Raw genomic sequence first — 12,095 nt, 5'->3', positions numbered from 1 at the left:
TAAGATCGCATCTCTGCTTTTTGCAGATGATGTGGTCCTGTTGGCTTCATCGGAACGTGATCTACAGCTCTCGCTGGAGCGGTTCGCAGCCGGGATGAGGCTCAGTGCCTCCAAATCCAAGGCCAAAGTTTTGGAAAAGGGTAGAGTGCCTTCTCCTGGTCAGGGGGGATGTCCTACCCCAAGTGGAGGAGTTTAAACATCTCGGGGTCTTGTTCACGAATGAGGGAAGAAGGGAGCAGGAAATCGACAGGCGGATTGGGGCAGCGTCTGTTGTGAAGCGGGCGCTGTACCGGTCCGTCGTGGTGAAGAGAGAGCTCAGCCAAAAAGCGAAGCTCTCGATTTACCGGTCGATTTACATTCCTAGCCTCATCTATGGTCATGAGCTTTGGGTCATTGTCAAGTTAAAACAGCAAATGGGACACTTGAGTGCACTTACTATCTCCACCCAACTGGCACACACATCACAGAGAATCATTCAGAAGACCAAATTAGCCTTGTGATTCAATAGGTTTTATGTGTTTGGAATGTAGTTTATTTGTTTGTTCATTCACTGTTAACTTAAAAGTAGATTAACATTACCTGGAAAACTAGTTAATTAGTCATTGTGATCTGTAATTGATTTTTTTTTCGTTTGCAGGTTTTCAACCTGCTCTGTGACTTCTTTGTGACTACTCTGACTACTTATGCGAAGTTATGGTGGTCTTACACTGTCAATTGAAATAATCTGAAGACAAAAAGAAAAGATAAATAAAAGATATCGCTGAGATAAGTCGTTCCTGTATTTCTTTGAGGGAAGCAAGCTTTTTCAAGTTTGGGCAGAAGCTGAGATGGTTTAAAGAGAGCAAAAAACTTGGCAGTCATGACCAAAAAAACGAGATCGTGGATACAAGCGGCTGAAATGGGTTTCCTCCGCAGGGTGGCTGGGCTCTCCCTTAGAAATAGGGTGAGAAGCTCGGTCATCCGGGAGGGACTCAGAGTAGAGCCGCTGCTCTTTCACGTCGAGAGGAGCCAGTTGAGGCTCAGGCATCTGATCAGGATGCCTCCTGGACGCCTCCCTGGTGAGGTTTTCAGGGCACGTCTCACCGGAAAGAGGCCTCGGGGAAGACCCAGGACATGCTATGTCTCTCGGCTGGCCTGGGAACGCCTTGGGATTCCCCCAGAAGAGCTGGAAGAAGTGGCTGGGGAGAGGGAAGTCTGGGCCTCCCTTCTTAGGGACCCAACCCCGGATTGGAAGAAGGTGGATGGATGGATGGATGGATGGATGGATGGATGGATGGATGGATGGATGGATGGATGGATGGATGGATGGATGGATGGATGGATGGATGGATGGATGGATGGATGGATGGATGGATGGATGGATGGATGGATGGATGGATGGATGGTGTGGCAGCACTTTGGCAACTAAATGGCAACTTACTGCCACCATTAATAATGCTAAACTTTCTATCTACCTTACAGCTTCATACAACTCAGAGCAACAAAGTTTTGGTTTATTACCAATTTTTATGCTGTTTATTAAAAATAAAAATGTGTTGTATGTTTTTTTTTGGGTTCCAAGGGACAATTAAGATTTAGAAAAGCATTAAAATTGCATTATATATAGACCAAGAAAATCTGGACTAAATTACTCTAATAAACCACTATAATGAGTTTTATCATTTCATGAGCTAGAGAAGGTACTAGACCTCTATAATACATTTACATTTGGGCCCTGAAGTGTAGACAGAGGGATGAAAATAATTGTTTGTTGCGAACTACTAAAACATCTAAAAGCTCTGACTTTACAAAGACAACTGACCCACATAAGCATGAGTTTTTGTTTTCTTGAGGAAGATTAATTAGTGGGAGTTTATTGAAACCAGAAAAGTCTGCAGACCTTTTTCACATTGTTATACAATTACTTCAGCCTAAGAGACTGCAAAACTGCTGTTCAAAGTAAATCCTTTGTGAAGTAGGAGAGATGCAACAAGCTAAATATGGGATTTAGCTTGTTGCAAAAATAAATTTTTGTATTTACATTTATGTAAATACAAAAATGTATTTGTATTTACATTTTTCATGTATTTGATTTGTTCAAAACAGCATACTGTTGATTCAGTTGTGAATAGCTGCAAGTAAAACAATGTTTTGATATGTTTTATATGACTACAACAAAATAGTAGTGATTCATTCTGGGTGACTTGGTTGGATGATCAAGCAAAGCCTGTTTGAGGTCATTTTTGTGTTGTAAAAAATTTATATGAATAATTTTTGTATTGTTTAGCCTATATCAAATAAAATACTCCACACATTTTTATTTAAATACGTTGCTACTCTGATTAATTATAATGAGTTTTAATGAGCCAAATATAATGACTGCTATTGTGTTGTCAGTTGTCACTTTGAGCCCACTTGCATTGCGTTATGCAAGTGGGCTCAGTGAGGACATTGATTAGACCCACATGGGGAACTAAGCTGGTTTTGACATTACAGGTTGTACTAAATCAACAAAAGTGGGTCCCATTCATGAAGCACGTTTTGACTGGTTTAAATTTACATTTCAACAAGTCACAACACGTAGCCCTTTACATGTTGGGCTACGGGTTGCCAATGTTAAAGTATCTTTTTGCAGGAATAATGAGGAAAATAATGGGATTTATGTTGACAAACTTTCTTCTTGCTCTGTGACACATGTGAATGAGCATCTAAAATAAACTTTAGCCTAAATTGCCTCTTGCACCAGGACCACCTGAGTGGAGAACCCCAATGAGCCTGCTGATTCCCAAAATTAGATGGCTGCTTTGTCTGCATTTAGTGTCAAAATATGTGAAATCCTCACCATGGCTCCATTATTTTGGACTTTTGTTGAGCCAGTTTGTGACACATTCATTCTTGAAGTGCAGCTTTAGAAGCTGCAGAGACACATCTCTGAATCATATGAGCAAATTGGAGTGCAAGAGGTGAAAATGATGTTACCGGATGGTATGTGAACACATCTGTGAGGCTATGAGTAACAGGACTGAGAGTAGTGGTGTAAAGAAATCCAACAGTGATCAAGCATGACGGTGACAATGTGATTCACACCACAGAGAGACACTGAGACTCAACCTCTTACTAAACAGAAACAAAATATGTATCAGGCCTCTTTAATCCTTTCATTTGCCCTTCCTGGTAATTTTAACATCGAAGAAATAGAGAAATCTATAGATTTACTGCCTGTCAAACAGACTTGATTAGAGCACAAACAGGATCAGATTGTTATATCAACACTGAAATAGATTGGAAGAGTTTTCTACCACAACGTATTGACTCATTCAAGACAATGAGGCTGACGTATTCTTTTTGTTGTGACTTCTGCTTGGCTTTACTACAAACCCACATTCTGACATCTTCTCCCATGAAACAGCGGTTCCTCAGTAGCCCCGCCCACAGCTGAACGCCGACGATGCCGAAGATGAAGAAGACAAAAAAGCAGAGGGCCAACACATTGCCCAGCATTGGAAGTGTATCCAGGAGGAGGGTCACCAGGATGCGCATACCTAAAAAAACACATACAGCATCAACACCAAGGCAAGAAGACATCAGTTTGTTTCTATTTGCTTCCTGCTAAATGTTGTTATTCAGAATAGGAACAGTGTAATGTTCCCCCTCCCCCACCTATTGCTATTGTGAGTCAGTCATGTGTCACTTTGACACAGATGTTAACATCAAGATGTCATCATTGCTGCTTGTCGGTAAAGGCAGCGATGATTGTGGAAATAAAACTTACCTTAAGATTCATTTTGGTGTACAAAAATCAGAAAAGTTCAAGCGTGATATACGTACTAATCATAAACGGTCTATGGTTGTTCCAACTCACTCATACCATAATGAAAACATTAATTCTTTGTAATCACATCTGCTGTTTTAACTCTGTAACCATAGTCCCTATCCTTAATAATGACTCTTTTCCGACCTTCAAATCACAACTCATCTGTTCAAGTTAGCCTTCTCACTTTTTTTAGTTATTTTGTGGCTTTGTATTGTGTAGCCTTTTTTAATTGTTTACTTATTTATTTATTATTATTATTTGTACTGTTTAGTTAGTGTTTTTAATGTTGTAAAGTGTCCTTGGGGGTTTTGAAAGGCGCTGACAAACAAAATGCATTATTATTATCAACATGTAGGGTCATAGGGGTGAGGAGAGCTCAGTGTGGTCTCACAAACCAGTCTGAGGCAGTTTAGGAAGATAGAGAGAACAGCTTAGTGGAATGCACCAGACAGCTGATAAACTTAGTCCCACGTCTTTGGGTGGAATATTTTGTGCAAAATAACACCTACATTGTCTCTAGGCAGCAAATCATCACACGCTGCCTGGGTGCTACAGTAGCCCATCATCATGTGATCATGTGATCTTATGGGTTTGGTTGATTGAATAAAATACTGGTTGATTGTGAAGTTGAACAGTGACTGTTGTCTTTGTTTCACTTTTACACCTGGCATCTATGGACTTAGGGAGAGAAGTGCAGCGATTAACAGGTAGAAATACCTCTGAAATAGTTTTATAACCACTCCCCTTCAACAGAAATGTCGTCCTCGACATTTAATAATTAAGGAAGTAAGACAACAAGCATAGTTCATAAAACCCAAATCTACTTAGTCCATACATAGGCACAGAACATTTTTTGTATATTATATATTTCAAAAAATTTGATGTAATTAATTAAATGTTGCTTTCAAATCTGGTGACATGGACGCACTTAGATCAGCAAGGGCCAATCTAAACCGAGCCATCAAGGCAGGAGAACATGCCTACAGTCAAAAGATGCAAGGTTTCTTTCATGATGCCACCAACACCGGACAACTGTGACAGGGCATCCAGTCTGTGACTGACTATAAAACCACATCTTCATCCTGCCTAGATGACTTTAGCTTCCTTATTGAGCTCAGTAGCTTCTTTGGAAGATTTGAAGCCCTAAATAAAACCCCTGCAAGGAAAGCTACTCCTCTCCCTGATGAACAGGCCCTCAGGCTCGAAACATCTGCTGTGCGAAAATCCGTGGGGAAGGTCAACATACAAAAAGCTGCAGGTCTTGACAACATTCCAGCAAGGCTGATCAAAGAATGTGCAGACCAGCTAGCCCATGTGCTCATGGACATCTTCAATACGTCTCTGCACCAGACTATTGTCGACTCATGTTTTATGTCAGCTATTATTATTCCAGTGCCCACAAAACCAAACATTTCATGTCTTAATGACTTACGACCCGTTGCATTAACATCTATCATCATGACGTGATTTGAGGGAGTGGTTAAGGGTCATATGTATGACCCTTAACCACTCTTATATCTCTATACTGCCTCCATCATTTGACCCTTTCCAGTTTGCATACAAACCTAACCGCTCAACTGAAGATGCCATCTCCACTGCTCTTCATCTGAGCCTGGTAGATGTACCAGATGTGGAGAAAAAGAAACACCCACGTACGGATGCTGATTTTGGACTTCAGCTCAGCATTCAATACGATCATCCCCCAGGATCTGGTAAGCAAACTGGTCGCCCTGGGCTTCAATACTCCACTGTGCAACTGGCTGCTGGACTTCCTCACGGACAGAACTCAGTCTGTCCGTGTGGGTAATAACACCTCCAATGTCATTTCTTTAAACACTGGCTCCCCACAAAGTTGTGTCCTGAGCCCCCTTCTGTTTACCCTGATGACCCACGACTGTCATCCCAGGTTTAACACCAACCACATCACGAAATATGCAGACTACACAACAACCGTGGGACTAATTCAGCACAACAATAAAGTTAACTCTGTAGTTAATTTTAACTTTTCTTTTCTGTAAAAGAGGTACAACATCTTGTGGATTGGTGCAAAATAAACAACCTGTTCCTGAACGTCGACAAGACAAAAGAGATCATTGTCGACTTCAGGAGGTCACAACCCAACCACACACCACTCCTCATCAATGACAAAGCAGTGGAGATCGTCAGCAGCACTAAGTTCCTGGGGGTTCACATTACAGACAACCTCAGCTGGACACCTCACATCACTTCACTGGTGAAAAAAGCACAGCAGCACCTGCACTTTCTGAGACGAATGAGAAGGGCTCCCTTCTCACTTCCCATCCTCTCCACCTTCTACAGAGGAACCATTGAGAGTCAGCTGACCAGCAGTATCTCCATCTGGTCTGGGAGCTGCAAAGCCTCAGACTGGAAGTCTTGCAAAGAGAGGTGAAGACAGGCGAGAGGATCGTTGAGGCTCCACTCCCCCCCATCCAGATCATTGTACACAGATGCTGCTCAGCCAGAGCAAACCAGATCCTCTCTGATTCCACCCATCCTCTCCATGGTCTGTTCATCCAGTTGGCATCTGGCAGGAGAGTCTGTAGCATCTGCTGTAGAACAGCCAGACTCAGAATTGGTTGTCTCCCACTGGCCATCAGATTGATCAACAATCCCATCACTAAAACTGTCTGAGACTGCTAAGTTATATATATTTAGCAACACATTATTATTTGTTTATTATGTAATTAGAGGCACACTTGTGTTTCTGTGTGTGCTCCAGTGGCCAAGTGATGACATTTCATTGCCAATTTTACTTATGTTTCTTTGTGCAATGACAATAAAATAAGTCTAAGTTTAACTAGTCATTCTGTGAAGTGGGAGAGAAGAGTGCTGTGGTGTTGCAGGGTAGAGCAGAACCCACATATGGAAGCCTTAGTTCTTGACCCGGCTGTCACAGGTTTGAGTCCCGGACTGATGACCTTTGCCACATTTTTCCCCTCTCTCAATACCCACATTCCTGTCTGACTATTTTCAAATTAAGACAAGAGCCAATAAAACCTTAATAAATACAAGTGTATAAGAGAACATTTAGTACTGCTTACCTAAGATAAATGAGGCTTACGTACTCACTAACCTTAATCCTACTTTGCTTAATTTTTTGAGGCAATGAGTTTACACATTTTTTTAATATGTAAGGTGAACTAATTAGATTTTACAATGCAGGTACTTAAGGTTGTGGAATGGCTTTGTTTGGTTTGGGCCTTGCTGCACAAAAAACTATATTACACTCTGAAAGAAAATAATAAGTTTAGAAATCATGATACAACCTTTAGAAAAGAGGAACTAAGGTCAGTGGTTATTGTCAGCCACAGGGGAACAGTTTCACTTAGAGAAAAGCAATAAATATACTGCACATTGTGAATGAGCTGAATGTCAGAGAAACAAGGAGGAATTAAGCTTACTGGGAACTCTGTTGATGGCTCGCAGTGGGCGGAGAACTCGAACAGTTCTGATGGCTGATAGGCTGACATTGTGTCCGTCCAGAGAGTACTCCAGCATTCTGCAACGGTGGGACCAAATCATTACTGGCATCTGGATCAGCCTGACCTTGGCAAACCCTAGGAGCCCACCAGGAATTCTTTCTTTGGGATACAAAGCCTTTAAAGAACAAGTAATCAGGGTCTGCTTCTCTACGAGGAAAAAGTTCTGCAATTGTCATTCAATGAAGCTATCACACACACACAAACATCTCCAAATATGTTCACACATGTTTGTCATGCTATCGTTGTGGGGTCTTCCATTGACTTTCATGTATTTCTACATACCTAACCCTAACCAAAACTCAATTCACACCTTAGTCCTAGACCTACATAATTTCCCTTGTGGGCCCACAAGGTACATTGGTCCCCACAACGTAATGTATCAAGAAAATTGTCCCCACCAGGTATTAAATACATGGTACACACACACAAGCACACACACACACACACATACACACACACACACGTCTGACATTAACAAAGAGCCAAAAGTGTGTATGTGTGTGTTTTGTGTAAAGTTTAGACACTTGTTTAATGCCAGTTAAATGTCAAGCGTATGTTGGTGTGTGCCAAGATGTGTGTGGGTGTGCAGGATACTCACCCCACAATAACTATGAAGAAGTCCAATCTGTTCCATGTGTCGCCTAGATAACCTTTCTGACCTATAACCCCGAGAGCGACCATTTTCACCACCATTTCCCCAGCAAAGAATGCAAAGATCCCATCGTCTAGAGCCTACTCACCAAGACATACACACACACGCACAGAGGATTAGTGTGAACTGATTAGCAGAAAGAAAATCGAGGATTGTTACTAAAGTTACAAAGCTGTATGTAATTTCTTTTTCATTTAAATTAATATGTGTGCGTATGAGTGGGACACTGTGTTTTACCTGTAGCAAATATGGAGTGTGTCCACAAGGCTGGAACATCCCCAGAGTGACACAGTTCAGCAGGATGGCCAGAATGCTCACTCGCTCGAACCATGTGGTACAGAGTTAAGGGTCGTCACCATGGCAGCATTTCAGTATGACAACATACTTCATATTGTTGTTGCGCAACACCTCCCCCCCTTCTCTCTCTCTCTACTTCCCCTTCTCAGAGGAGGGAGATGTGCAGCCAGCTCTCCATCTAACAGGTAATTTGAGTTTTCTAAATCTGATGGGATTTTACCCTGTTCAGAACTGAGTAAACTCTGCTTAAGCTGGCATCGAGAAAGACTAGCCTGGTTTCTAACGACCTCCCCCTCCAGATGTCCCACCTTCTTCACCCTGTGAATTAGCCAGATTGAGCAGCCTGCAATCAACTAGCTTCACAGAGCTTCACCTGTTACCGGTCGCTCTTTCTCTTTATTACAACTTGCACTTGTTACTGAACCAGGTTGGTTTTAGTGACTCAGGTGAGTCCCAAGGATGTTGTAGTTTTGGCTAAAAGCAACCTATAAAACATTTTCCACTTTTTCCTCCCATAATCAAACTTCATAGCTATTTTACAACCATCAAAGAACTTTAAGGTGACTCATTAATTGAATGTCCACAACATCTTTTAGATTTTCTTAATGCTAATTATTTTATTAGTAAGGCAATTTTGCAAGGGTCAGTACAGCTTAATTCAGTAGCAGAAATAATCAAATAAGTAAAATCAATAATCTAGCCTATCTTTCCCTAATGCTGACACTGAGAACTAAAAAAGGGAAACTTTGAGAGAGACGGACAGAGTTTGGCATTTTGAACCCCAGAACTGTCCTGATGATGAAGAAGGTGTTGCAGCAGCAGGAGGTTCCCAGTACAGGAAGAGTACTGACTTAGAGCGGCAGGTCTCGGGCCTCAGGGTGACTTCCTCATGTGCGTAGCGGTCCTCAGCTTCTTGTCTTGCAGCTCTGTAGCTCCCTTCTCCTCGTCTCACGATCTTCTTGGTCCCACGGAAGGAACACACCAGTTCTTCCTCTTTGCCTTTGTCTTTATCTTTGTCTTTATCTTCATCTTTGCCTTGGTCTTTGTCTTTGGGGGTCTAAACCCAGCTGTTGAGAGAAGTGCGATTTGAAGCCACATGTTGCGGGGCTAACGGGTTGGTCCCCATGTGCAGAACAGTCTTCGGCTCTGTGGCCCCGGCTCTTCTTCAGCTGCAGAGTTCTTTGTCCATCTCCGTCTTGGCTCGAAGCTGCCTGAAGGATCCAACCAAAGATTCCTCTTTTGCACCCACCTTATAAAGGGTTTATCCACCTTTTGGTGTGTTAGCATTGGCTAGCTTTGTTGCTGTGCCTCTCAGTGGCTGACTGCTTGGACAGATGATCTCATATCCATCACCCTGGAGACCTCATGACCTAATGTCTGTTCTAATGTCCCCAAGTTGCTCAACAGTTCCTCCTACCTCTGTTTCCTGCCCAACCTTTTCTTAGGAAAGTTGACATTCAGCAATAAGGCCTTAGTCACCTCCGCTCTCCTAACAGTTCCTCTTTCCCCCTGACCTTTCACCTTTCACCTACCATCTACCTCCAACACAACATCAGTGATCTTTAATTACAGTTACAACATTTTACACCTTTTCAAGTTCAATGTCAAAATCACATTTATAATCTTTTAGTTTATCTGATTTAACATTCATTTATAATGTTATAATAACCATAACTTATTAGTTACTCTTATTATAATCATAAGGTGAGTTATTACAGACATTTCTGAAAAGAACCCAATAATAATCCATTATTCTAATTATCTGATACCAAGTTACAGTTTCTTGTTTCACCTTTAAGTACTTCCACAAGTGTAAGTGTAAATATTCTTATAATCAAACCAACATCAACCACTGGTTAAACCAATATTAATTATTGGCATAATTATAAGTCATTATTTTAAGTATTTTACTCTGGGTTTTATCCAATCTCCCAAAATGGTTAGATTTTATTCTTTAAACCTTTAATGCTTTAAAATAAGGAATGGTCTGAATTATTTTTAGCCTGATGCAAGATAGAAACTTCCCCTTTTCTTCAGAAAACCAGCTCTTCCTGTTTCATGACTCTCTTTCTGTCTGACTTTGATTTTTTATGATTAAATAGAAAAAAGTAGAATTAAAGCAAAGTTTGCAGGACACAATAACAACACAACCAGATTAATTTTATTACCGTCTGACTCTACTGTTGGGTCTTGATGTCACCTGTGTAATTAATTTTAAGGTAAATTTATTTATTATTACTATTAAACTAAAATCTCCAGCATGGGGAAGTGGGATGAGCTCGACTTTTCTCGACAATATATACTCACTAGGTGCATGAATGTCAGCTGTATATTATTTTACTTGAACTGTTAAAATATGAACTGGGTGTAATGACAATTCAATAGCAATTTATTCTGATAATGTTACGTACAAAAGTTTGAATTCATTGTGGAATTTCTCAAACTACTCATGGCTTAAATTTAAGTCGTGTCAAAACATAGGTAACCTTTCTGGCCTGTCTTTTCCTCATTTCATAGTCTAAATTCAAAGGTTCACCATAGGTGGATGGAAACTGCACTTTGACAATAAGATAAGAAATACAACCTAAAACTAACCTGGAAAAATATTTGTAAAATATTTTAGCCAACATACAGCTTCAAATATAAATTGAAACTGTAGATCATTTGGTTAAATCTCCCGTAACAAACTGTACTCAACCACATAATTTTCTTTTAAGCCATCAACAAGTTTCTGCAATGATCCTGGCTAAACATGTTAAGACTCTCTCCAGCAGGATTGGCTGAATTAATTTAAACTGGCTGGCTTCCTTGCACAGATTTTGAAGCATTTTGAATTAATTACATCACTCTGAACGGATGGACTCTACATGCCTGGTTACCACTGTGAAGCATGGAGGAGGAGGTGTGATGGTGTGGGTGTGCTTTGCTGGTGACACTGTTGGGGATTTATTCAAAATTGAAGGTATACTGAACCAGCATGGCTACCACAGCATCTTGCAGCAGCATGCTATTCCATCCGGTTAGCGTTTAGTTGGACCATCATTTATTTTTCAACAGGACAATGACCCCAAACACACCTCCAGGCTGTGTAAGGGCTATTTGACCAAGAAGGAGAGTGATGGGGTGCTGCGCCAGATGACCTGGCAATCCACAGTCACCGGACCTGAACCCAATCGAGATGGTTTGGGGTGAGCTGGACCGCAGAGTGAAGGCAAAAGGGTCAACATGTGCTAAGCATCTCTGGGAACTCCTTGAAGACTGTTGCAAGACCATTTCAGGTGACGACCTCTTGAAGCTCAAGAGAATGCCAAGAGTGTGCAAAGCAGTAATCAAAGCAAAAGGTGGTTACTTTGAAGAACCTAGAATATAAGACATGTTTTCAGTTGTTTCACACATTTTTGTTAAGTATATAATTTCACATGTGTTAATTCATAGTTTTGATGCCTTTAGTGTGAATCTACAATTTTCATAGTCATGATAATGAAGAAAACTCTTTGAATGAAAAGGTGTGTAAAAACTTTTGGTCTGTACTGTATATAAAAAAAAATTCCCTTCTCACCCTCCGTGGGTGGTCCGTTTTATCCTCTAAGCTCGGGTCCTCTACCAGAGGCCTGGGAGCTTGAGGGTTCCTCCAGTATCTTGGCTGTGCCTAGAACTGCACATTTCTGGACTGAGATGTCTGATGTTGTACCTGGGATCTGTTGTAGCCACTGCTCCAGTTTGGGGGTGACTGCCCCGAGGATCCCAATGACCACAGGCACCACTGTGGTCTTCACCTTCCAGGCCTTTTCCAGTTCCTCTCTGAGGTCCTGGTATTTCTCCAGTTTCTCCTGCTCCTTTTTCCTGATGT

At 41.3% G+C, this 12,095-nt stretch overlaps 1 protein-coding gene across 3 annotated transcripts in view; it reads right to left on the bottom strand.

Moving 5' to 3' along the window:
• The window catches only part of LOC103463029 (voltage-dependent T-type calcium channel subunit alpha-1H-like), a 235,023-nt gene that overhangs the window by 170,354 nt on the left and 52,574 nt on the right, over window positions 1-12,095 (bottom strand). For all 3 annotated transcript variants that reach the window (XR_014085974.1, XM_081603359.1, XM_081603078.1), the window contains exons 3-6: window positions 8,186-8,280; window positions 7,895-8,028; window positions 7,216-7,313; window positions 3,362-3,521 (exon numbers count right to left, since the gene is read on the bottom strand). Coding sequence is in view for 2 of the 3 variants with exons in the window: in XM_081603359.1 (XP_081459485.1) it covers window positions 3,362-3,521; window positions 7,216-7,313; window positions 7,895-8,028; window positions 8,186-8,280 (487 nt within the window). In the remaining variant the exon portion in view is untranslated. The remainder of the gene's footprint in view (window positions 1-3,361; window positions 3,522-7,215; window positions 7,314-7,894; window positions 8,029-8,185; window positions 8,281-12,095) is intronic.

The sequence above is a fragment of the Poecilia reticulata genome, chromosome 1, assembly GCF_904066995.2.
Source record: "Poecilia reticulata chromosome 1, P_reticulata-male-v2, whole genome shotgun sequence".
In the NCBI taxonomy this organism is placed as follows: domain Eukaryota; kingdom Metazoa; phylum Chordata; class Actinopteri; order Cyprinodontiformes; family Poeciliidae; genus Poecilia; species Poecilia reticulata.
This window is presented reverse-complemented; position numbering and strand designations above follow the sequence as displayed.